This window comes from Acanthopagrus latus, chromosome 4 (assembly GCF_904848185.1).
Source record: "Acanthopagrus latus isolate v.2019 chromosome 4, fAcaLat1.1, whole genome shotgun sequence".
Taxonomy (NCBI): domain Eukaryota; kingdom Metazoa; phylum Chordata; class Actinopteri; order Spariformes; family Sparidae; genus Acanthopagrus; species Acanthopagrus latus.
Window position 1 is genome coordinate 13,954,692 of NC_051042.1, and position 23,977 is coordinate 13,978,668.

General features: G+C 43.3%; 1 protein-coding gene across 5 annotated transcripts in view; it reads right to left on the reverse strand.

Moving 5' to 3' along the window:
- nav2a (neuron navigator 2a) overlaps window positions 1-23,977 on the reverse strand; it is a 107,316-nt gene that overhangs the window by 45,932 nt on the left and 37,407 nt on the right. For 3 of the 5 annotated variants that reach the window (XM_037094415.1, XM_037094418.1, XM_037094417.1), the window contains exons 4-11: window positions 21,504-21,576; window positions 20,004-20,247; window positions 19,723-19,779; window positions 16,767-16,900; window positions 8,353-9,601; window positions 6,887-6,996; window positions 6,668-6,776; window positions 5,036-5,443 (exon numbers count right to left, since the gene is read on the reverse strand). In XM_037094415.1, the coding sequence (XP_036950310.1) occupies window positions 5,036-5,443; window positions 6,668-6,776; window positions 6,887-6,996; window positions 8,353-9,601; window positions 16,767-16,900; window positions 19,723-19,779; window positions 20,004-20,247; window positions 21,504-21,576 (2,384 nt within the window). Of the gene's footprint in view, window positions 1-5,035; window positions 5,444-6,667; window positions 6,777-6,886; window positions 6,997-8,352; window positions 9,602-14,438; window positions 14,498-16,766; window positions 16,901-19,722; window positions 19,780-20,003; window positions 20,248-21,503; window positions 21,577-23,977 lie in introns of those variants that run through there. The other 2 variants (XM_037094416.1, XM_037094419.1) reach the window with 2 other exon arrangements.

Below are 23,977 nucleotides of genomic sequence, written 5' to 3' on the forward strand. Positions count from 1 at the left end.
TTCCCCAAATATTTACGCATGGAGGAGATTCCTAATGGAACTAAATATTGACTCATTTGAACCCAGGTGTAATTTAATGAAATGTTTGCTGATCCAAAGTTGAGGCTGGTGAATGCTCTCTGTGTGATGATTCTGTCTCCGCAGTTAAGTGAGTAGAAAAATAAGCCCAGCGAGAGTTTCGACCACTAAAACACTCTCTGTGTGTTATCTCTACGCAGATCTCAGCAAGCGGCAGCCAAGCACACACACACAAACTCACATTTATACCTGCATGTATATACAGTCAACACAGAGTACAGTGTTTCCTATAGACAGAGCTCCTTTGTGCAACCTGCGGTCAAACAGAATCATCGTCTGCGCTGCAGATGACAGAAAATTAATGGCAATCAGGAGTCACTCAGCAGAGAGCAAACCTGCACAGAAGTCTGTGCCCGAACCAGGGAAACAAAACCAGATTAGAACATGACGTTGAGACATTATTGCCTTCCAGACAAGTTATTGCAGAGCAACATTAGCATGCATTTGGAGCGGTATTTGTGTCCGCATGATGAACATAACTAAAAAATGTACTCTTGTTATAGATCTGGTTTGGTCTCTATGAATTTTCAGAAAAAAAAAAAAAATATTTGGTTCTTCAGCTGCCACACGTCATATTACTTCACCAGCTGACTGTCAACTTGTCTGTGGGTTTATTAGGGCATTTTTACCAGCCGAGTCATCAGGGCATAATGTTAGCAGTGCAAACCACACATTCATCTATGGTTGACATTCGTACCAGACGTGGCATATCACATTCACATCATATGCTTGTTAGCCACCTTTCACATTAGATGGAGCGACGGGATGGTGGTGGCACTATTACAAGCCAACATGGCTGCCCAGCCAATTTTCAGTCATGCCACTGGGTATTTTTAAAGGACAATCGGACACATTTTTCAGACGTGTTTGTCTGGGAAGTCAGACCATCTTAATCTCTTACTGTAGTGACCAAAACAGGCATTTAAAGTCGAACCATGGTTATTTCCCAACCATAACCAATTGTTTTTGTGCATGAACAAAATTAGTTTGTGATGAGAGAAAGAACCTGCAGGCCAGAAACCAAAACAATTAGCTAAAAGAGGCTAAAAAGCTCTGTAGCACTGAGGAGAAACTGCAGCGATGGGTGATAATTGACTGCGGTGATATAAAACAGATGTACTTTCTCACCACAACGTGAATGCAGTATTAAGACTTTGGCTACTCGCTGTCCCTCTCATCTGGTCGCAGCCTACTAACCACTACCAAGAGTCCAAACTAAACATGGAGATTCAGCATTTTTTTTTTTTTTACCAAGCACCAGAGAGCTGGAACAAACTTCCCAGAGAAAGAGTTTTCTGGACATTAAATCCAGATTAAAAAATTGCCGCCAGTATTCTTCAGTGATTTCTATCATTTTACTTTGTGTTTTTATGCTTTATGCTGTATTTATTTATTATTGAAGGAGACAACAGACAAAGAAGAGAGTTCAGCTCTGACAGAATATCCACTCTGAGGGGGGTTAGCTGTCCCTTCATCCATCATCCCAAAGCAAAGTCACCTTGAAGATGGTGGGGCAGTCACACACACACACACACACACTTACACAAACACACACATCACTCCTTCACACTAATGAGTAACCGAGCGACCCTGTCCCCCTGTTTCAGATGCCTGTTAACCTGTGACCTTCTGCGGCAGGAGAAACGTGTCCAAACAAGACAGTTTATGGACTGAAACCGTGCAGTCAGGTAGAATCTACACGGCCGTGCAACTAACAGAAGCAAAAGTTCTCAAGCAAACAAAGCTGCAGAAATATTTAACTTACTAAGAATGTTTTCACTCTGGTACTGACAGGAGGAAATTCACAAAATGTCACGCTTTGCAAAACAAAACAAACACTCGCCTCGAGAGCTTCTGATTTCTGTTGATGGTTTAAGACACTGACGTACCTTTCTGCCTCGAACATGGTAACAAAGTTAGTCCAAAGCAAAACAAGCAAGTCCAGGTGAGGGTTGATCCCGTTGATAAAAATCTCCAAAGCAAAAGAGCCTGTTTTCAACCGTCTGGCCACTGTCTGTTATCAGGTCTGAACCTGTGAGTGAGATCTGCTGTTATGTGAATAATATTAGCAGGTGAGAGCGTGTTTGATCATGGCGATAACAGAAGTGTGTGAACAGTATCCCTGAACAATGGACTATGTATAGATTACGTGTCCATGCGTAGCCTGAAGTGTGTGTTAGTCTGTGGGAGCTCAGTGTTGGTATGCAGCCTCTCTCCACGGCTCCACATGCTTTTCCCTCCTGCTGGAGGTTGGGTTTGTCTGCAAAAGGTGGAGGAGGGATGGGAGGGAAGGGAGGGAGGGTAGGGGGAGGGCAGCGGAGGGGTAGATCGGGCAATATACCCCCAAGCAGAGGAGCTGGCAAAGGGGGGAGGTTCCTTGTCTCCAAGGGCCAGCGAAGCAGACAGGAAACACAGAGCAGGGGGTTGGAGATTGGATGTAGATACTAAATGTGGTGTCATCAGTCATGCTGTCTGTGCTGTAGGACTGAGAGCACTAAATAAATTAAATATCAGGACAGATGAAAGCTGATCTGTTTATCTCAGTCTACAGTTGGACTGCTTATAAATGTCTAGTGCAACTAATGATTGCTTGTGATTGATCGTTTCTCTTTTTGTTTTTTGAATTATTAGCTTTATATACAAAAAATAACACAAAGATGAAAATATAACTAATAATTTGTGTTGTTCCATTTTTTGTTGACGATCAAAAATATTTTTTACAATGTCACACATGGCCGTATTGCAGTGGAAGTTAAAGGCTGAGTTAAAATATACAAACGTTATTTGCTTAGACACCTGTATCTGAGATTTTTACCTCCAACTTGAATTTAATTGAATTTCTGGTGAAAAAGAGGTGAAAAATCTTTCTACTCTTTGTTTGTAGGTTCCAAGCAGACATCCTCTTTAACTGACGTTTAAGTGAAGGTAAAGAGCTGAACATAGGAATCTAAACGACAGCTCCTCCTCTCTGGGTAAATATCCTACCCTTGTGTGGAAGAACCAGTTAGTGGATGCAAACGGGCCTGTGAAATGGCCTGAGGTTGTGGAGAGGAGTGGGGGGGAGGTCATCGGTCTGTGTCTGCTTTAATTGGTTAACCCACTGTGACATCCAAATAACTAAATAAATTGTGTTTGATCCCAGGTCTGTCGGTGATCCCAGCCCAGTTTTGGTGCAATATTATGTCTTAGGGGAGCTAGGATGAAATATTAATGATACAGGGTTTTTGTGCAATGTTTTCGATGTCTAGCATCTGTGCAACATTTTGCTGTAGTGTATCGTGCAAAATTCTTAGCGTGTATTTTCTGTTGCATATTGATCTGTACTGGTTGACTGTACATATGTGTTGCTATCTTCTTTCAGATGCCCTTGACTTTTGTTTGTTTTGTTCATAATTTATTAAATATTATAGAAAAAAATATGAAACTGATGCTGAAAATAATCTGTATCTGTAGCCCAAACACTGTCAGACCATCAGAAAAATGTTCTGGATGAAATGATTTCTATTTAGTTTGGCTCTCCTCACAGGTCTCACCCAGCACGGATATCAAGTTTTCAGAGTAAGCAAATGGCCCTGCTCACCTGTATCCATCACTCACCTGTCCAGGTGTTGGCTGTGGCTTGGTCTTTGTTTGCTCAGCCACAGATGTATCAAGTAATTCAAGTGCACTTAGCTTGCTCAACCTCTACAGCTGCCTCAGGGTGGTGAATCAGTGCAAATCCATGGGGGCAAGAGGAAGTAATTCCAGTCTTTAGGAGATCTGATTTTTATTCATCTTTCTTTGCTGAACACACAGACTCTTCTCTATATTTGCATTCATTTGAAGTCAAACTAGTCCCTGAAACATGTCTATGAGCAGACCATTCTCTCTCTCTTTCTCTCTCTCTCTCTCTCTGTCTCTCTCTCTGGATTTACAATAATCTGAAGGCCAGTTGGCACCTTTTACAGTCTCATCTGATCATGCTGATGTCAGCAGGAGTTTAAATTGCACAGTGTGCCAGCCAAGGTATGAAGGGGCCTGTTTCAACATGGACAGTGGCTTTGAGAGAGCAGGTTATCAGTATTACTGCATCTGCAGGCAGAGAGATTGATACTTGTGGGATCTAAGCTATACAGAATTAATGTTGCTAATGCCACTGAGGTTAACATGGGTGGGTATCATCTGGTACCTGATCACAGGCAGGATTAGAGAGCAAGGAGCACTACTGCCCTCTTCTGGCAAGATTTCACAGCCTCTGGGGTGTAATTACGTGAAAGTTATACAGCATATACAGCACTATTTATCTTTTTCATCCTTTCTTGTATGCCTGTCATTCCATTGTGATGATTAACTCGATCATCATGTTAGACATTTTAGAAGCTTATTTTCATGATAAATCTAAACTGCTAATGCTTTCACACATAGTTTTCTGTGTTTGTGCACTGCTATGATAACAAAGGGAAAATTGATAGACAGTGTCCAAAATACAGTTTTTGATTTATATATACCGAGAGGTCAAAATAAAAAGGCTGTCGACCAATTTTGTTTCACCGTCCAAAATCACAAATGTTGTCTCTCCTTTAATTTAATTTAACTGACTTCCTCAAACACATTGCAAGATATAACCAAACTTTCTGCCGAGGAAATGAGGGCTGCAATTAATTAGGAGTTAATTTCATTTGATCTGCGCACAGTGGAAAATGTCTGTCACAAGTCCCGAGAGTCTAGGGTAATGTTTTAATGCCCAACCAATGGTTCAAAAACAGTGGGTGTTCCATTCACACTGATGAATCAAAGAGAAAAGCTGCAAATGCTTTCACACTGAAGACGCTGAAGCCCACAAGTGTTTGGCATTTCTATTTGATGAATGAACAAAATTGCTGTGGAGTGATTCCCTGTCGACCACGTATTAATTCATCAACTATAGCAAAAATCTTTCTGTAAGATTTAAAGACCTCCATCCGTGTAACCCACTCACCCGCTGTTGACATCATCAGTGCGTGTAACGTTCTTGCTCAGCACGTCTCCATCGCTCATGTATCCAGTGACCTCCATGGAGATGCTGTCCAGGTCAATGTCCTCCCCGGCTCTGTCTGCAAGATCCACGCTGCAGATGGCTCCACCCCTGCCGGCCAGCTGCCGTCGGAGGTGCCCGGGGTACAGGTAGCGTCCTCCCCGGCTGCCGTAACTGTTCCCCATAGAGGGGGCATCGCCCGCTTGCAGACGGGGGCTTGACTGGCCCAGTCGCCATGACGACAGTGAGGGACGGGTAGAAGTGAGGCTGAGGATGCTCCGACCCCCTCCACTGTTGTTGCTGCCACCACTGCCACCTCCGCCACTGCTGATGTCCGTGGTGACGCTGCCATCGAATGTTGTTTCCAAGGTGCTGAGTGAGCAAGGAGACATTTTTTTTTAAGTTTTCTGATGATGTCACTTCATTTGCAGTAGTAGAAGAAACCATAACACAGCTAAGAGAATAAAGTGAGCCAACAAAGACATACTCGTAAAACTTAAACCTCTCAATGGATGCAATGGAAGGTGTAATGTAAAAATTTCTACCAGTAGTTTCACTTTCACAATGTAGATAAAAAGTCTTGTCTACTGGTTGTCTATAACTGTCTTACATTGGAGCTCACAAATTTGCATCACAAACAAAACCAGATCGATTGTTTCTTGGCTAGAAGCCAATCTGTCACGCCAAAATTCACAGAAATGTACACAAAGATTTTTAGAGTGAGAATATAGAACAGAGTAGATTTCTAATTAAACTGCCAAACTGCAAGTGGAAACTGCATCATTTCTTCAGTGAACACACAGAGAAACAAAAGATTAGAGAAACTTTGTGATGATCTAAGACAGGAAAGCAGGACCTAAGAACCTCACAACAGAGCCTAAACTAAGTCTAGACAGCTGGGTCAGCACTGAGAGCAGAGGTCAAGATTCTGGAGCTAAACCTGAATCAAAGACGACCTGAAAGACACGCTCAGCGATCAAAGCAAAAGATCCCTCAAAAGAACGATGAGACGGCAACGATAAAAGAGGTAATACCTGTAAGCCTAGACAGACACAGTCTGCTGACCACAAGGCGGTTCAGTCACTGATTTAAATCCCCAACAGATTTGGCCTGTTTACCACTCAGCCGTAGCAGCCGTCCTAAGGCGCTACACTGTGATGATCCCCAAACAGTAGAGTTTTGTTTTACACTGCAACAAAGTGCTGTATTTACGAGGTGAAAAGAAAATCTTTTAGATAAATCATTCTTAAAAACATTTTGTTGTTTTCATTTGTATGCATTGACAAACTACCAACACTTGTCTAGCATATGAACAATACGGCTTACAGTGGTAATTATACTGCATTTACTCTGTTAACTACCAGACGTGTGATGTAACCTGAGATTAAATTACATTTTGCTGCATTTTAAAAAGTTTACAGTACACAAGCTTATATCAAAATAAAAGTAATCAAAAGATATCTAAGAAAATAAAGCAGAAAAGAAGTTCAATTCCAAGCTTGTTAAATTACTTTACTAGGCACTTCTCAAAAGCAGAGTATGTGGGTCCACATGTGTGCAGCAGTTAAAACCAGCTGGGAGAATTTGATTCCTTACCTGTGTGAGACCTGAGTTCCCCGCAAGCTGGACATGGTCTCCTCTAGATTTTGCCGCAGGTCAGCAATGTTTTTGACGGTACGCAACCGCCTTGTTTCTGGGTCTTCACCTGCACGAGACAAAAAGAAACACGCTCAAATATCTTTCCCAACACAATAAGAGATAATTCATCTGCTCCTAACAGAGAAAAATGCTGAAGTGATTGAATTGATCACCCACCTGATAGGTCCTCGATGGAGAGCTGGCTGGTCTTGGTGAAGGAAATGTCTCCGCCTACTCCTCCTGAGCTGATCTCAGGGTTCCCTGTTCCCTCGGCATCTGTTTGGGATCTGGGGGGAAAAAAAAATGTACAAGGGATCAAAGGGTGGGATATCATCGATTCTGAATTATTGTGCATTTAGTGGGAACCTAATATTTAGCAAATTGTCACGAAAGAGGGATAAACCCGATTAAGAATTAAATCTGCTGTTTTGCGAGTCTTGTGACCGGGGTCCAAAATGAACGCCTACTAAGCTCCAAATGCCAGTAGAGGTTGTCTTTGAAGGATCAATCAATACGGTACACCCGCTGCACTGGCTGGTGCCTTTTGAGACGATGACGTTTGAATGCCTCGGTTATACACAGCCTTTGGTCAGTGCCTGATCCTAGACTTTGTCCTTGTTGACTGGAGTACACTCGCTCTGAGTGTGAGTCAGTCAAAACCACTGACTGCCTCTGACACCACACAACACAACCAAGCAGCATCTAGATGTTCCTTTCACTCCTGGTCAAGTTAATTAATATTTGCTGAAACTTCAGGTTATTTTGATTAAAAAAAATGCTTTTTTCCCTCTTTCCTCTAGTATTTAGTTCCTCAGCATTTGAGGCTGGAATTTGAATTGATTTGACTTCTCATTTCTTTTCTTTTCTGTCAAACACACTCTTTCTGACAGGTGGAGGTGCTGTGATCCTGCTGGTAATGGTACATGACAGATATACTGCAAAAAAAGGGCACTTCCAAGCACTGAGGATGGGGGGCGTTTTGTAGGCTGGGTTGGTTGGCTGCGGGTCAGGATGTGCAGAGGGAGAAAGGGCAGCGGTGCAGGAAGTGTCAGGAGGCTAATGACTGGCTGGTAGAAAGGACTCATTGAGAACGAGAGGGAACTCCTTCCTTATCACACTGGGACCGGGACAGAGGTCAGAGGCACACAACATCCACACATATTTACCCAGATGTGTGGACACACAGATGTAGACAATACACTGAGCACACAAACAGATGTGACATTTTGTACTTTCAGATCACATATGTTTTGTGATTTAAATGCATCGAGAGATAAGAAAAACCTACCGAGAACTGTTATCAGTTATACAACTGAACAAATACACTCTAGTAAATATTTGTCAGCTTCAAATAGAAGTGAAGAGTTCAACCGTGTCAATTCTGAAAAATGTGCAGTGTATCAGTAAGAGCCAGACTTGGAGGTTGGCTTAATAACTTTGTTTCACCATTTTAAGTAGAGCCTGATCTCACTTGCTGTCTTGTAGTCAAAGTCGGATGCATATACCCACAAACCTGTCAACAATAATTGTCATAATAGCTAATCAAGTCCCTAATATTCCATGTGAAACAGAAACGCTTAATTTCAAGACAATTTTCCTGATGCTTTCCCAGGTGTTTACAGCCCCAGTCTGTGTTATCCTACCTGTACATGAAAGGTGCGACGGTGGCCATGTTGGGGTGGCTGTGGTGCTGTTGAGTCTGAGGTAGCTGCACGCTGACAGTGTTGCTGGCTGTGCTCTGCGTAGTGCCTCCGCCTGCAACCGGGGTGGCGCTGCTCTTTCCCTCTGTGGAGGCCAGGCTGGAAGTCGAGCTAGAGTGTCTGCTGTCCCTGTCCCTGTCTCTGTCCAGGGCCCCGCGGTGCATGGCGAGACCACCTCCCAACCGCATGCTCCGGGGCCTCTCCCCCGCCTCCTTCACTGAGGAGGCTTTCCCCCCGACTCCCGGGGCTTTGCCTCCTGGCTTTGGTATTCCGCTGTGTGCAGGGGTTGAACTCTCCTTTTTGGCCAATTTACCCCCCTTGGGAATGAAGCTGCTGATTTTAGAGGTCCTTTTGCTCGAGCTGTCAGTGTCTACGGAAACAGGTGCTACTTCCTCCTTAAGCTCCTCCCCCCTGAGCTCTGTCCTGTCTGGGACAGAGACGCGTTTCCCCACCTCCTTCCCTTTCTCCTTCTCCTTTCCCCTCTCCTTGTCCTTGTCTTTCTCTGAGCCTTTGACGGAGCTCTTCTTGGCAGTCAAAGCTCTGCTGAAAGTGCGTTGGGCGATGCCCCTCAGGGCGATCTTGGGGCTGCTGGCCGTTGTGGAGACAGTCGTACCTGCAGAGGGATTTGCGGCGTAGGCTGTCCCGTTGCTGGTCCCGTTCATGCCCGGCCGGACGTTGCCATCATCTTCCTCCAGGGGGTCGGTGTTGGAGCCAGTTTCAGCTCTCTCTACCTGCCCCGCTCCAAGCTGCCTGGCTGGTGCAGAACTGTCCATCTGGGCCCCTACGCCATTGGAGGAGGATTTGGAGCCTCCTTTACTGTTAAAGAGCTTTAGCTTCTCCAGCATTGACTTCTGAGTGGCAACCTTAGGAGGAGCTTCACTTGCCAGGGCAGCCTTAGAGGAGGTGTCCTTCTCCTGCTTGATGGACTGCATGGAAGAAGAGGGGGTGCTGGTGGAGGAGGGAGAAGGAGAGGAGGTGTGCTTGGAGCTCATCGACTTGCTCCTCCAGGGCTTGCCGTTGCTGTTGGGCTGGGGGATGGCCGTGGTAGAGGAGGATGAGGATGACGAAGAAGGGGGGGGGCTCAGAGCAGAGGTAGCAGCGGGGATGCTGGTGGAGGAGCTGACGGTCACTGCAGACGACGGAGCATGCTCAGTCATCACTGAAGGCTGTGAGGTCATGCCCTCTGAGGAATCTGCACCAGAGGAGAGACATTTCATTAAACAATGAGATAGGAGGGTACGATCGAGAAGGAAAAAATTCAAGCAGAGGGAAGATCTGGGGGAGAGAAGAGAAACCAGATGCTGACCCCACACAAAGTGACCTTATAAGGGCCTGGAGGCGGCCTGTGTTGATTGCAGCCAAACTTGCCATTACTTTCCTTCGGGCTAGCCATCAAAACTGTTAAAAACCCCTTAGCACTAACAATGAGAGGAGCCCATCACAAACTGTTTATAAAAACAATGAGGAGCAGGCTCATGTGCTTTAAAGTCTTGCCAAGCAGACCAAGTCAAGAAGCTGCGCTGCTGCACTTATAAGGCTTGGACTTATATGGACTGCTTTTGGTCAGCGTCCCTCTGCTTTACAAAGAAACACTGTCTGGCTACATCTGGCTATATGCACTCAGTCCCTTGCAGATTAGATTCATAAACAGGACTCAAATGCAGTTTAACTTGCAGATGAACACGACAGAGAGCAGGGTAAATCATACTCCAGTAAACTAGTGTTGCATAATTATCACCCATGAAGAAAATGTCCAGGTAATTATGCGACAAGTGACTCAGCAGCATCTCAACAAGCAAACTTACCCAGAGCTGAATGGGTGAGAGAAGAGCTGAAATCCCTGTTGTAAGTCACTGCTCTGACTGTGAAAACTAGAGTGTCCTGAGGTTGTCAGTGTGGTTCTACCGGCAGCAGAGTTCAGACCAGTAACATTTGAATATTCAAACACCAACGGCTGGGGAGGGAGAGGGCCTGTGCAAGGAGCACTGGGTGGAATTAATCATAACATTTCCGTTGAAACATACCCCTCTCACTTTGTGTACACACACACACACACACACACACACACACACACACACACACACACACACACACACACACACACCCACGCAGACTTAAATTTATTCCAAGTCACTGCCGCTGCTGTGCTCTGTCATTGAACTGAATTCTCCTTTGTCTTAAGAAGTCATTCTTGTTAATTTTCCTGGACTGGACCTACACTTACATATCCGTGAGCTCAGTGCTTTTTGTGTGATTTTTGCCTGATGAAGGTCTGAGGATTTAAATGAGTCACGTGGTCGACAGTTTACAGGCTTTCTTGGTTCCTTCACAACACAGACAGACATCTTTCAAGAATCTGAAAACTTCATTTAGGCAATAGTTGCATTAACATAAAGATATGAATGACAGATGATGTTAATGATGTTAGAACATTTAATTTATTTGATTTGGATTTGAAAAATACTTTTAGCCCTACACACTTTGGCAGCCATGGTTTTTGCCCTAGGAGGCTAAAACTTAGCATGGAGGGCGAGTGTGTGACTGTGTGTACATGTGAGCGCATGAATGCATGGATGTCTGTGTGTATCTGCTTGCATCTATTGCACACTTTTGCAAGACTTTTGGGGATCAACCATATATTAAAGTTACTAAATGATGTGCATACAGAATCATTCCCTGTCTTCTCTGATGGTGCACACGGAAATATGATCATATAACTTTCACAGTGCTTTCACTCAACCTGCTTGTTTACCCCTTTCTCATCTGGCTCGCCACTTTATTTCATTTTTACAGCGCCTTTCATGCCCTAATTGGAAATAGGCACTCGCTCGCCGTCTTTCCTTTCGCTCCCTGTTTAGCATTTAGTGAGAGCAGCCTGAAACAATGCAACCATTAGGAAGTGATTTGAGCCCAATTAGCCGTGCTAGCAGTTAGCAATTGGAAAAGTGGGTCAGGTTGCTAATAGCTGGTTTCCTATTGGAGGTGGCTGAATGAGAGGGGGGACCTGCTGTGATTATGGAGCCGGCACAGAGAATAAGGGGACTGGGCACTGCAGGTTTGGGATGAGTGAAGCTTTGATTTGGGCCAGCGGGACGGTCTGTGCTGTCCGTGAATGGGGTCAGCTCGGATTTAGGATCAGAAAGGAACAGAAGAAGAAAGGCAGGACATCGAGAGGCCCTGGACACTGGGACAGCTGGTCGTTGTCATGACTGGACCCAGTGACCGGGACTGACATGCTCCAGTTGAGTTGCTATGGGTGAAGGAAAGTGGTCAATCTTCAATGTGTTGGGTCAGGAGTGACACCAGAGTGATGGACTTGGACACTGTCGCATCAGAAAACTCAACCAAGGTTTCCAGAAAGCATGTTTCTGCTGGCTTTAAACTATTTTTTTTCGAAAAAGTGACCACAGGTTGGGGGTTACGATTTACTTTTGTGTCAACCTGAGAAAAACTTCAATTTTAGATTTTAAAAACTCTAAGTTTATGAGAACAACCACAACGGTTTAGATGAAGACCAGGTATAAAAAATACTGTTCAATAATCAGATCACTTGTCACTATGGATCAATCTGGCTGTTTCCTGGCTGCATTTTAACACACCAGCTTTTCCTCATCAGCACAAAATGCACTTATGGAAGCACTTTTCCTTCGAAAAATTAACTGAGACTTTGTCACTGACCTAATGACCCTTTGCAGCCTTGGGCCAAATCCTGGATTTAATCTGCACCATTACCCCTCTTTAACTGTGCTGGTCAAGCTGTCTGCTTGAGGAAACATGCTGAAAGAATTTCACTGTTTACAACTCAACTGCTTAATTATAGCCGTCATTAAAGAATAAAATCAAGAGCAGAAAATGACAGTGGAGGAGTACCCAAAGGGAATGGGATCAGAGACCACCACAGTGTGCCTGTCTAGCATTAAGAAAAAACCTGTCTCACCCTCCCCGACTCAGTCTCAGGGTCAGTCCAGCTGCCTACTCCTCTCAGAGCCTCCTGATAACATCAAGGCATTTTGGGAAATCAGCCGAAGTGGACCCAAAGCTCCTTTCACGGATCGTCACACTCATGTGTCAGTGCGTGTGTTCCTGTGTGTTAATGCCTGTCTACAGCTGAGGAAAGGCATGTAATATCACACAAGTGTCAACACTCTACCCTCTGTGTGTGCATGTCTGTGCGTGCATGTCAAGTTTACGGGAGAGGGGGATGTTAGTTCTGCTCTGCGACTTCAAATGCTTTAACCTCTGGGCCTCTTGCAGGACTGGTGACTGGAGCACACACACCTTGCATACAGAAAAACAAGCAGTAAATGCATTAGAAGCAGCCTCGGCTGATGCTGTTTAGACATCACAAGCGTTCCAGCCCCACTCATAGTGGCACTGGTCACATGCCATTAGGCTAAACCTCCTCAGTCACTCAGCAACCAAATTGCTGACCTGAAAATGCCCTACTTACATATAATTCACTCACATATAGCAAGACTGAAAACATGTTTGTGCCTTGAAACCCAAGGTGCGCTGTGCGTACAGTTCTTCCTGATTGGTCAGCTTTATTTCAAATACTCCTTGACAGGCACTTCATTTCCTAAATCTGAACAAATTATACGAGACAGACCCAAAGCTTGAGGCTGCAGGTGTTTGCTTACTCATCATGTTCTGATTTCCCTGCGCCCTCTCTCTCTCTCTCTCTCTCTCTCTCTCTCTCTCGCTGCCTCTCTCTCTCCTCAGTCATTGTACTCAGAAAACTGAGAGGGACAGCCGTCTTTTGTGCGGGGACTGAAACTTTTTAAAGTTTCTCCACATGAATACACTCAAACAGTGACGCTACAGCTCATCAGAGGGCTATTCATTCGGCGAGGGCACCAGCCATACAAACACACACTCACACAGAACTACACTGGCAACAGGAGCGTGCACACACACACACCAACACACAGCCACAGGTGCCCCCTGCTCTTCTCTGCCTCTCTGCTCTGTGTCACTTGGTGGACACCCAGACGCTGTCACCTTGTGTTAACACAGAGCAGAGGAGAAGATTCAGGTCTGTTTCCCTACTGTACAGCCGCGCAGTAACGTGACTCCATTCTGGTGTCAGGGCCATTGACACAGAGCAGATCTGGCCTCACAAAAGACGCTGCAGGTGTCTCTCTGACCATCTGAACCTGCAGCAAAACTGTCCCATAACAAGCATGAATAACATAATCTGTTGCATGTAAGTGCAAATATTCATTTTGGGCCAAAAAAAGAACCCCAAAAGACAATAAATAAAGGATCAGTTTCAAACCAAAGTAGCAGGAATTTGGCCAATTAGATGCTATTTTTTTCAACAGCTTCTTTACTTCTTCACAAAGAGATTCAGGCCAACTGACCTGTGATCCTCCTCCAGAAAGAAATACCTGCCTTCTGCTTTCAAACAAGCACAAATTTCTTTTAGCAACATCAACATATTTCAGTAAATATGACTAAATCTGCAACCATATTTTCAATACATTTTCAATACAAAGCCCAAGTTCTACAACCGAAACTATAACCTGCAGGTCTAACTCAAGGTGATCTACAAGTGCATGCTGACAAACCTCATGGGTGCTGCAGACATCCAGAAGGAACACAGAAAGAAGGAAAGGACAGAAGGAGATGGACAGGAGAGGAGGAGAGAGTCCCAAACCATGGCCAGCAATCCAGAGAGTGCAGGAGGAGGAGGAGGAGGAGGAGGAAGAGGAGGAAGAAGAGGAGGAGGAGGAGTGCGGTGCAGGGATATGGCAGAGGGGAGGGGCTTGGCAGCATGTCAACAACAGGACAAGAAGGAGGGGGGTCGATTATCACCCTTCCCACTGTCAATCATATGGCCTTCTACAATCGTATACACACACACACACACACACACACACACACACACACACACACACACACACACACACACTTCTACTACACTTGCTGCTACTACGGCTCTTTCTATTACCACTATTTTTTTGAAAAATACACTTATTATTTTGTTTTTTGAGAGTGAGATTTTGAGTTGGATATTAAACTCATACCTGGAGTATTGATATGAGGGTACAGCAAGCAGCCAGTTAGCTTAGCACAAAGCACTGCGTCTCTGCTGGTTGCCTAGCAACCTCACAATGATAACAAGACAACAGAAAGTTAGTGATTGCAGAAAAACAATAACTGCTGTTTTTACAGTTCAGGTTTTCTTGTTTGCTTATCAGTGAGCTTTAGAGGGCAGAGTCAGGCTACCTGTTTCCCACTGTTTCCAGATTTTATGCTGTGCTTGGCTAAACTGGTCATTAGCTATAGCTTAGTATTTAGCATGAACATGTGAGAGTGGTATCAATCATCTCATCTAACACATGGAGAGGAATATAAGCGCAATTCTCAGAAAGTTGGAATATCCCTTCACTTTATCTCTAATGTCTCACACACACACACAGACATTCGCAAACACAACTGTAGACTAAAAATCCCTGATCTCCAATGGAGCCGCACATCAGAAAAGGTGCCCCACAGTGCTGCTCGCAGCGATGGTCTGAGTTAATTTGTCACTATTTGAACAACTCTCTCTTTTTCTCTCTTTGACACACACACACACACACACACACACGCACACACGCGCACATACATACGCACACACAGGCACACACGTGCACATGCGCACAAACATACACACAGGCAGACATACACACAGTCTCTCTCTGGGCGGTCAGAATTCTCTGTCTGATGCAGGGTAATGAGTTTAGACTGTGAACACTAACACAGTCTATATAAAGCTTCGGCCCATTGAGTTGTGACAGAGGCACATTTCAACACTGGTCTAACTAAATATACTGCCAAACACTCAATACAAGTGTGTATTCTGCAGGACACTAACACTGAGCAGAATGAGTCGAACTGGGTCAGAAGAGTTTGGAATAAACGTGTGAGGGTTCCGACAAACACAAACATACGACAGAACACTGATTAGATACAGTGAGCCGTACGCTCACACACTGGCTGTTCTCCGCTGCTCTGCTGAAAAGATGTTCTCTTGTATTTACATTGTTGAATGTGTATTATATTAAAAGCATAGCAAGCCCTCCCAGTTGAATCACCAGCACAAAGATGAGCAAACTAGACATAAGCATGTAGCTATAAAAAACTTAAGCAACATTGACCAACAAGGAGCAGAAACTATTTTTATCCAGCCTAATATTCTGCTGCAACACTACAGCAACAGCAGCTAAGGTTCATGGGTACTGTAGTACTTACAGTTATTCACAATAACAAATGGATGAAAAAAACATTTCTCAAAAACTATTTTTGAATAATTCCAGTCCAGCAGAATTCCCGGTGGGACCTCCGAGGGAGAACTCTGCTGGATTGTTTAACCTCACCAAACAGGAAGAGGGCGCTGTTCTCACAAACTAGACAAGGCTCAAGGATTTTTAGTGACAGCACTGTAAAACATTTCATCTGGCTTAATAAGCACAAAGAAAACAATGACGATTCTGAAACTCAGAGACTCATACACACCCACACAGATTTTAAAAGCAAGCCAACTCCCCTCCAGTTAGTTAGAACTGAAGAAGCCTCTTGGATGAGAGGTGAAACATCTTCAAGAAACTCAAACAAGTCCAGTTACCTATGATACAGCACTTAGATTTACCATGACCTGGATGATGGAGAACCTTCATCAGCAATGAAGATATAGCAAATTATTTTTTTTACTGAATCTCTGAATTTCAAGTGACTGTGACATGATTTATAAGAAATATTCTGTCATTTCAGAAAAGAACAAAATTGATACAAAGCATCACAATTAATAAAATAAATTAAATTGAGGTTTCAGGATGTTTGGATGCCTTTACTCCAGCTGGCAACACCTGTAGCAACCTCTCCAAATGAACTGAGTCTGCCTACAGCAGGTGAATAGAGGCCATGATAACATCTTAACTCATACTCAAATAAATCACAGCATGTCACCTCGCCGTCTACACTGAGAAAATGTCCTTAAAACCACAACTAGACACAGGTACACAGATTTGTCCTCACTTAAACTCCAGCCAATGCTGCTGAAGGCAGAGAGTACAGATAGTTCTCTGATGATAAACTCAGCTGACCTTGTTTAAAAATTAAAGGAGGCCATTTATTCACTGGAAACATCACGATTTTATGCTCATGTATTCTCAGTTATTACAGCGCAGTATTGACTGCTCAGGGGTGTGCATTACTTTATGACACAGTTTTTAAGACTTTCTCTTGGTCTTAAAGCAACAAAACTAACTAGCTTTTTAAACTAGGATAACAAAAAGCAACCAGAAGATTTACAACAATAACATGTTTCACTTGTCTGACATCACTCTATCTATCTTGTGTGTGTGACCTACCTTTGTTCAGGTGCAAGTTGGCTTTGGTCTTATCACTGAAGCCCTGGCTGCGTCGGTTCCCAGCAGCACCGACCGAGCCTCTTGGAGGGATGTCACTGCCGGCAGTGGACACCCTCGCTGAGGGGCCGGGAAGTCTGGTGGAAAGAGAGAGAAGAGAGAGAGAGAGAGGGAGAGAGAGAGAGAGAAGAGAGAGAGAGAGAGAGAGAGAGAGAGAGAAAAAGGAAGGAGCAGGGGCATGGATAGGACAGGACAAATGTTTGTTTATGATCGAGTGACTGAAGATCATAAACGTTTTTGAATATTCAATATGTAGCCTTCATCTCACGCAGTAAAGGAACACATTTGGTTACTACAGAGTATCTAACACATTCTGTTGGGACAGGTGCACATCCAGCACTTTCCAAACTCAAACAGGAGGATACCACTATAGTATGAGTACAGGAACCATGCAAGCACTGGAGAGCTGCAGCTTTATCACAGCAACACACTGCAAAGCTTAAGCAGCAACCATAGAGCATGTGGTTGTCGTTACCTAAGGAAGTTTATGTAATTCAACATCTACAATGAACTACTGAAGTTCTCCTCTTGCCCTCTTGTCGGGCTGCAAGGTCGAGTCTACCACAAACTGATGACTAAACTACCCACTCAGTCATCCTGCTGCCTAGATCTTTTGCTAACAGTGACTGTTCCTAATAAACATCTGAGTCATCTTCAGTCTGAAGTGGTTTGGATTAGAGGATGCACACAGTTTAACAAACGTAAACTCAGCCATTGTTTGCTTTTCTTGCCGCTATTACAGCTTGGCCCATCCTCCCTACATACACCTACGGAAATTTCATGGAGACAGATGAGCTCTAAGCAGCGTGGATGTGTGTGAACGGGTCAGACAGGCTGACGGAGTGCACGTCTCAGGGGAGCCGTGAGCTCGGCAGCCTCAGATTACATGTCCCGCTCCTTTATTTCCCTGCATGGATTAGACAGGATATACATTCTGGCCGTGGATAAGCCTTGTGAAATATATGACACCTTGATTCCATATTGTATGTCAATTTGTTGCCTTTGGTGAGGTCTGTGAGCCAAGCTGTAATCTAGCCAGGCACACAGGCTGCTAATGAAATGCTAATTCACCAGTGGCGACGACATCATCATCCTGGGACTGCGAGGCGGATGCTGATAAACAGATTACAGCTCTTCCTCTCAGCTCTCGTATACATTATAGGAACTCTCATTTCCGGCATGCCACTCACTTTGACTGACCATTATTTATCTGGCCACTGCGACATAATAGGTTTTCACCACATTATTTAGCGTGGAGTAGCCTAGGATCATACGGCTTTCAATTATGGCCCAGCCAGTCAGTCTATCGCCTTCCCCCTCTGGACTGGCCGTGTATAGATGCAATATACAAAGGGATGGTTACAAAAAAAAACTTAAAACATTTCAAAATGTTAATATATTTAAAACTAATATGTGTTAGTTCAAGTTGGAGAGAATTCTCTAGCACATTTCAACTCATCTTCTGTCAATTTTTAGTTTAAAGGTCAAATAAACGAAAAAAGGAAAAGAAACATGCTTCTGCCAAATAAATATTACATTTGTTTAAAATGAAGAAAGAGCTACAGGGCTTACTGCACACCAAAGCTCAGCTCTGAACCACCTTAAAAGTAGTATGTATTTATTAATTATTAATCATGGAATTACTTGCACATCTAGGGGCTTGCTTGTCCTTTATGACTGTGCTTAACCAGAGCGTGACTTAATGTTACTGGTGTGCAAAGGATTGATTATCTTATTTGCACAATTCGCATGCTCATAATCCAAAAAAATTCAGTAGATTTATTCAATTAAGGCATTTATTCAAAAAAAAAAAAAAAAAAAAAAAAAAAAAAATATATATATATATATATATATATATATATATATATATATATATATATATAGAGAGAGAGAGAGAGAGAGAGAGAGAGAGATTGATAATTTGCTTTCTGTCCGTGTAGAAGAAAAAAGAAATCAGTGCAGTGACAATATCTCCGATTAAACAATGACATTTATGTAAACCTTCCATGTCTTTAACATCCTTTAAAAGTACTTAGCGCTTTAATGTCTGCATCTGACGGGAAAAGCAATTAGAAAAGCCGAGTGTTTGGTGGAAACGATGAGGAGAATCTTAGCTCATTCTCTTGTAGTTATACAAGCCAACCAGAAGGTGGGGCCGTTGCATTGCTTCGGAGAGGAGGGTTTATATGGGGGCAGGTGCAATGCAATCAGAATCTGGGATAGGCAGCATGCAAAGCCCACATCCTAAATCCAATTTCAAGGTGCATCGTTACATAATACCACACTGCATGCTAAAAAAGAGGCAAATTTGAATGCAATAAAGACTTGAAAGCATCACAGCAAACACACATGGAAGCTAGTTGTGACACGCTGTTATATTATAGATGTGCACTCCTGCCATAGATTCATTCTGTGTTAATTATTGATGTCACATTATATGGGGGATGTGGTCGTCAAGCAAATCCACACACACACACACACACACACACACACACACACACACACACACACACACACACACACACACACACACACAAACACGCACACACTTACTTAAGGGTTATCTAAAGGTCTTTCACAGCCCATTTAGCAGGCCTGCCAAATGAGGCACGCTGCCAGACAGACAGGGACGTCCGAAAATGGAGCCCAGAGCTTTAGTTACTATCTGCTCAACACTACCACTCATGCATATTAGATAGTGCTTGTAGTAGAGATTGCCCTTAATCACAGACAAAGAAACAACATGAAACCCATTGTTGAACGAAAGTAATGTTATCCTTGATTAGGGGCAATTTCTACCTTCCTACTTCCTGGAGTGGGGGACAGGAAGGGAGGTGTGGTTTAGTGGTGGAGGAAAGAGAGGAAGGAGCAAGAAAACAGAAAGGCAGAACAAGCTGACCTAGAGGTCTTTTTCTGACCAAGGGAAAACTTGAGTAGTTTACTCTGAGACCCATCCCTGGAGGAAAAGAAAAGAGAGGAGATACATGGAAGAGGACAGAGACAGAGAGGTCAGGTTTACGGTTACAAATGACAGAAGTATGAACAAGAAGTCCGAGATGACAAAATGATGGATTAGAACAGCAGAACCAGCAAGAAGGTGAAAATTTCAGACAGACCCGTTCACCCAGTTTCAAGGTTACACAAGGTTACGACATTCCCGGTAGGGCCAGTGAGCCTCACCTGGACTGCATCTCGGCCTGTGCTGCTTTCTGGGCTGTAAGAGCAGGAGTCCCATGCGGAGAGTGGCTGAGCTGTGCCGGGGCGCTGCTCTGCTGGCTCAGGGGAGGGTGTGTGCTCTTGGACTGGGCAGCGGATGGAAGCGTGGGCTGGGAGTTCTGCCGCTGAGCTTGCTGCTGCTGCTGTTTGTAGCGGGACAAGCTGAAGAAGAGGCCGAGGATGGCTTTCAGATTGCCATTCCGGATCTCTGCGGGAGAACATATAGAATATTAAGAGGGTTAAGGGGGTGAGATGAGGTAAAGAAGGACAAATATGACAGATGAGAGCAAATGTGAGGATGAAGGTTGAAAAGAAATTCTGTTACTGTTTTGATACATCGTTGTGATACCATGATAAAGATAACTGTACAAAATTAAGCAATGTAACTCAGACAAAATTGAATGTGACAGAAAAACTGACCGAAAACAAATTGTGTGTTTGAGTTTAATGGTCATTAAAAGCACCTTTTCTTTCTTTTTTTTTTTTTTTCGCAAACCCTCAATCTCTCTACACAGACGGCTGCAGGCAAGAGAGTTGGGGAATGTAGCAAATTTGCCACTCGTCTTCCAGCTGAGCGATGAAAGGCTGTACTATCGGACTATTGCCTCTCGAGAAAAGTGGTATCATGAGACAGGCTGGGCTTGGGCTAGCTGGTTAACGTGCATATTCATTAGACATGATCTCATAACACAATACATGAGAGGTTTTTGATGTAAAGTCGACATATTTTTCTCTTAATATTCCATCGTTTATGTTGGTTCATTTTTTTGAGTTATAAACTAATGCCCTGTTTAAGACTGAGGATTTAGAGCACCGAATCTATAAACTCTGACTTTTTAGCTCCTTCATTTGGGCACTGACTCTACAAAGTGAGCAGATTTCAGTTGCAGCAAGTACACTGGTATTAAATAGCAACCTGAAACATGTTATGTTGTTTTTGCACTGATGGCTTCAGCTCTCCAATATATCTGACTTGCATATTTCTGGTCTGCAAGAGGAAGGTCAAGAGTAAATACTTAGAGAAAACGTTCTCCATACAGAACAGAGAACTGACCCAATGGCTCTCTGGCTATGAGGGGCACCACTGTCCCTGTTCAGTCCAAAGACAATGCTAGTAGTAATAGTACAATTGGTATGATTGCTACTAGGTTCCCCGCGTGCAAAAAAAGGTGAAAGAAAGTAATAAAACATGAATCTTTGTTTGGCTACATTAACACAATGTCCTATTGTGAGCTGTATACTACATCAGCCCCTGTTGAGCCTACATTTTTTAACTTGTACTTTCTGGCATTAATGCAGTGTGTCCAGGCAAAAGGGCTTGCCAGTAAAAACGCCTCAATGTATCAAGTGGCTTGTTCTTTATCTTTTTTTTTTCCATAGCACAAAGGACATTTGTTGGCCTGGCCTAAAGGTTAGGACTACGTCTCTTGTTCCAGTGAAAGCAGAAGTGCAGGAGTTACTTACCCTCTGAAGACAGACCCTGGATGTTGACTCCTTTTGCTGCCAGGAAACTGAGGCAGGCATCGATGTTCTCAATCTGGACAAGAGAAACACAGACACAGCTGTAAGACACTGCGCCCTGCACATTTCCATTTGAATTTGCATATTTGTATAATGCGAGGAAGCATGATGGTCTGCGTTCTGCACGCTTTTCCAGAGAGCGTGATGGCAAAACTGGAAGTGAAGATCTACAAATCTATCTAGAGAGGAAAGTTGGCTGTACAAAATGTACGAAACTTTTTTTTTTTTTTAGAAGAGAGGTGCTGACAAGGCTGAGGATGTTGGCATTGGCATTACCGATCATATGGCCTCCAATATTCATTGATTTGACACAGCAGGGGCAGTGAAAAGTGGATTGGAAACTAAATCTGTTTATGTTTTCTGGATTGTCTCTGGCAGTAAATACAAATTTCATGCCAGTATGCATGTATTTGTAATGTTAGATAGTCCTGATGCATACATCTGTTAAGGCCTTTAATTTGGAGCATCTGCATCCAAATGCACATAACAAACATTAATGCTGACTGGCTGATAGTAGCCGTGATTTCTGAGGATTGATTCTTGTTCGGGAAAATCAAGGTTTTGTAAATGTTTCACTTAAAACCATGTAAAATATCCATGGTGTTGGATCATCAGTTGTTTTGCAGAATTACTCAAAGTAGATGCGTCAAACAAGCTATAACCAGCTATACAGAAATGTTATGGGATATTAAAATTGGCCACATGATAACGCAGTCAACAGAGGATTCAAACCGAGCAGACTTTCGTCAGCAGCGCATCAGAGAATCAAAAACACCCACTAAGTTGCTATGAAAGCAGCCATGGCAACCTGAGCAGACTGCTGAGCTGTCACTGGACTGTGAGAGGATTTGATAGGCAGACAGGCTTTGTTTAGAGCCCATGTGACCCCATTATACACCAAGCCTGCTGGCTGGCCCACGTAATCACAAAGCAAACCACATAAAACAAATCATCAAGCAGAGTCACGGCAGATGACTGAGCGATCAAAGTTTACCAACTGTTGTTTTCGATGAGCAAACACACCAGGTACAGCGCAAAAGATATCAAGATGGAACAGCCGCTGCACTCTCATATGACACACAGACTATATTAAGGCACTCTAGGCGAGGCAATTAACTAAGGAACTGACTATGAAAACGACTTTAAAAAGCTTTTTACAGTATGCACAAAGGTTAAAGAGGTGATAAATCTCTTTTAGAATGACATTTATTACAAGGGATGGTAGATTTATAACACAGTGACGCTAATCTGCCCAAATGTACCTACAACAAACCCACTTTGTTGAAAGAACAACAGCTCAAATGTAATCTCACGGCCAAGGGAGAGCAGATATAGAGCAGTGATACTCCAAGTGGTTTCTAAACTAAAACACATATGAAGTGTGTCCTTTGTAAATGAGACCGGGTGTGGGCTGCAACCGGGAGGGTCCCGCTCACTAAAGATTAATGACATGATTACACTTAATATGCGCCGACTAAATATAGCTTGACCTACAGCTCGCTCTGTGGTTCTCCTGTTGGGAAGTATCCGGCTGTGAGGTGAGAAGCTGAAGTAAGAGCTCGTTTACATCCGTCCCTGTTGAAATATGTGAACGTCCACTGGCTGCAGATAAAAGGTAAATCAACTGAGCCAAAGCTACCGCCTTCAATGATAATACTAAAACCACTGTGGCTGACTACTGTAATGCTACCCACATCCACAAACATACTTCTTTTTAGTTACAACCACAAGTGTATATATCTCATTTTCATCCACTAGAATGTCATATTTAGTTAGTGGAAACTTTCATATAGCTGTGAGTTACATACGCTGCTGTATTACTATAGCTCCATCTGCTATCATATTCATATTCACATCTACTACATTAATTTCAGTTCTGTTCATCACCATACTAGTGCTAGTTACATCCCTTTCCATATTATTAATCCACAATCATCATTTTATTAAATCAGTGAAACAAGGGCTGAGCAATATTGTAATATTACATAATACTATAGATCCTCTTAGATTTTGGAAATTGTTACATTGTGGTGACATTTTCCTAAATTGAAAGGCTGCATTACAGTTAAATGATGTCATTTTCTCGACGAAAGTCATCCCTACAATACTGTCGCAACACTGGTATCGATGTGTTTGGTCAAAAACTGTTGTGATAGTTTGTCAACCAATCCTTGCATTTATGAAGTGCTTTTTAAACGATTTTAAAAAGACAATAATAAAAGACACCTATCAACACTTATCATTTTACAGCGTAAAACACTGCAGTATCATTTTGAATTTTCAGTAGCATATTACTGTTAATTACATCGATAATATCACTTAGTTACATGCTGCATTACTGTTTGGTAAATCCACCAGCATCTACAATTGTTTACATCCAATATTATATTTTCATCAGATAAACCCACTAGCATATT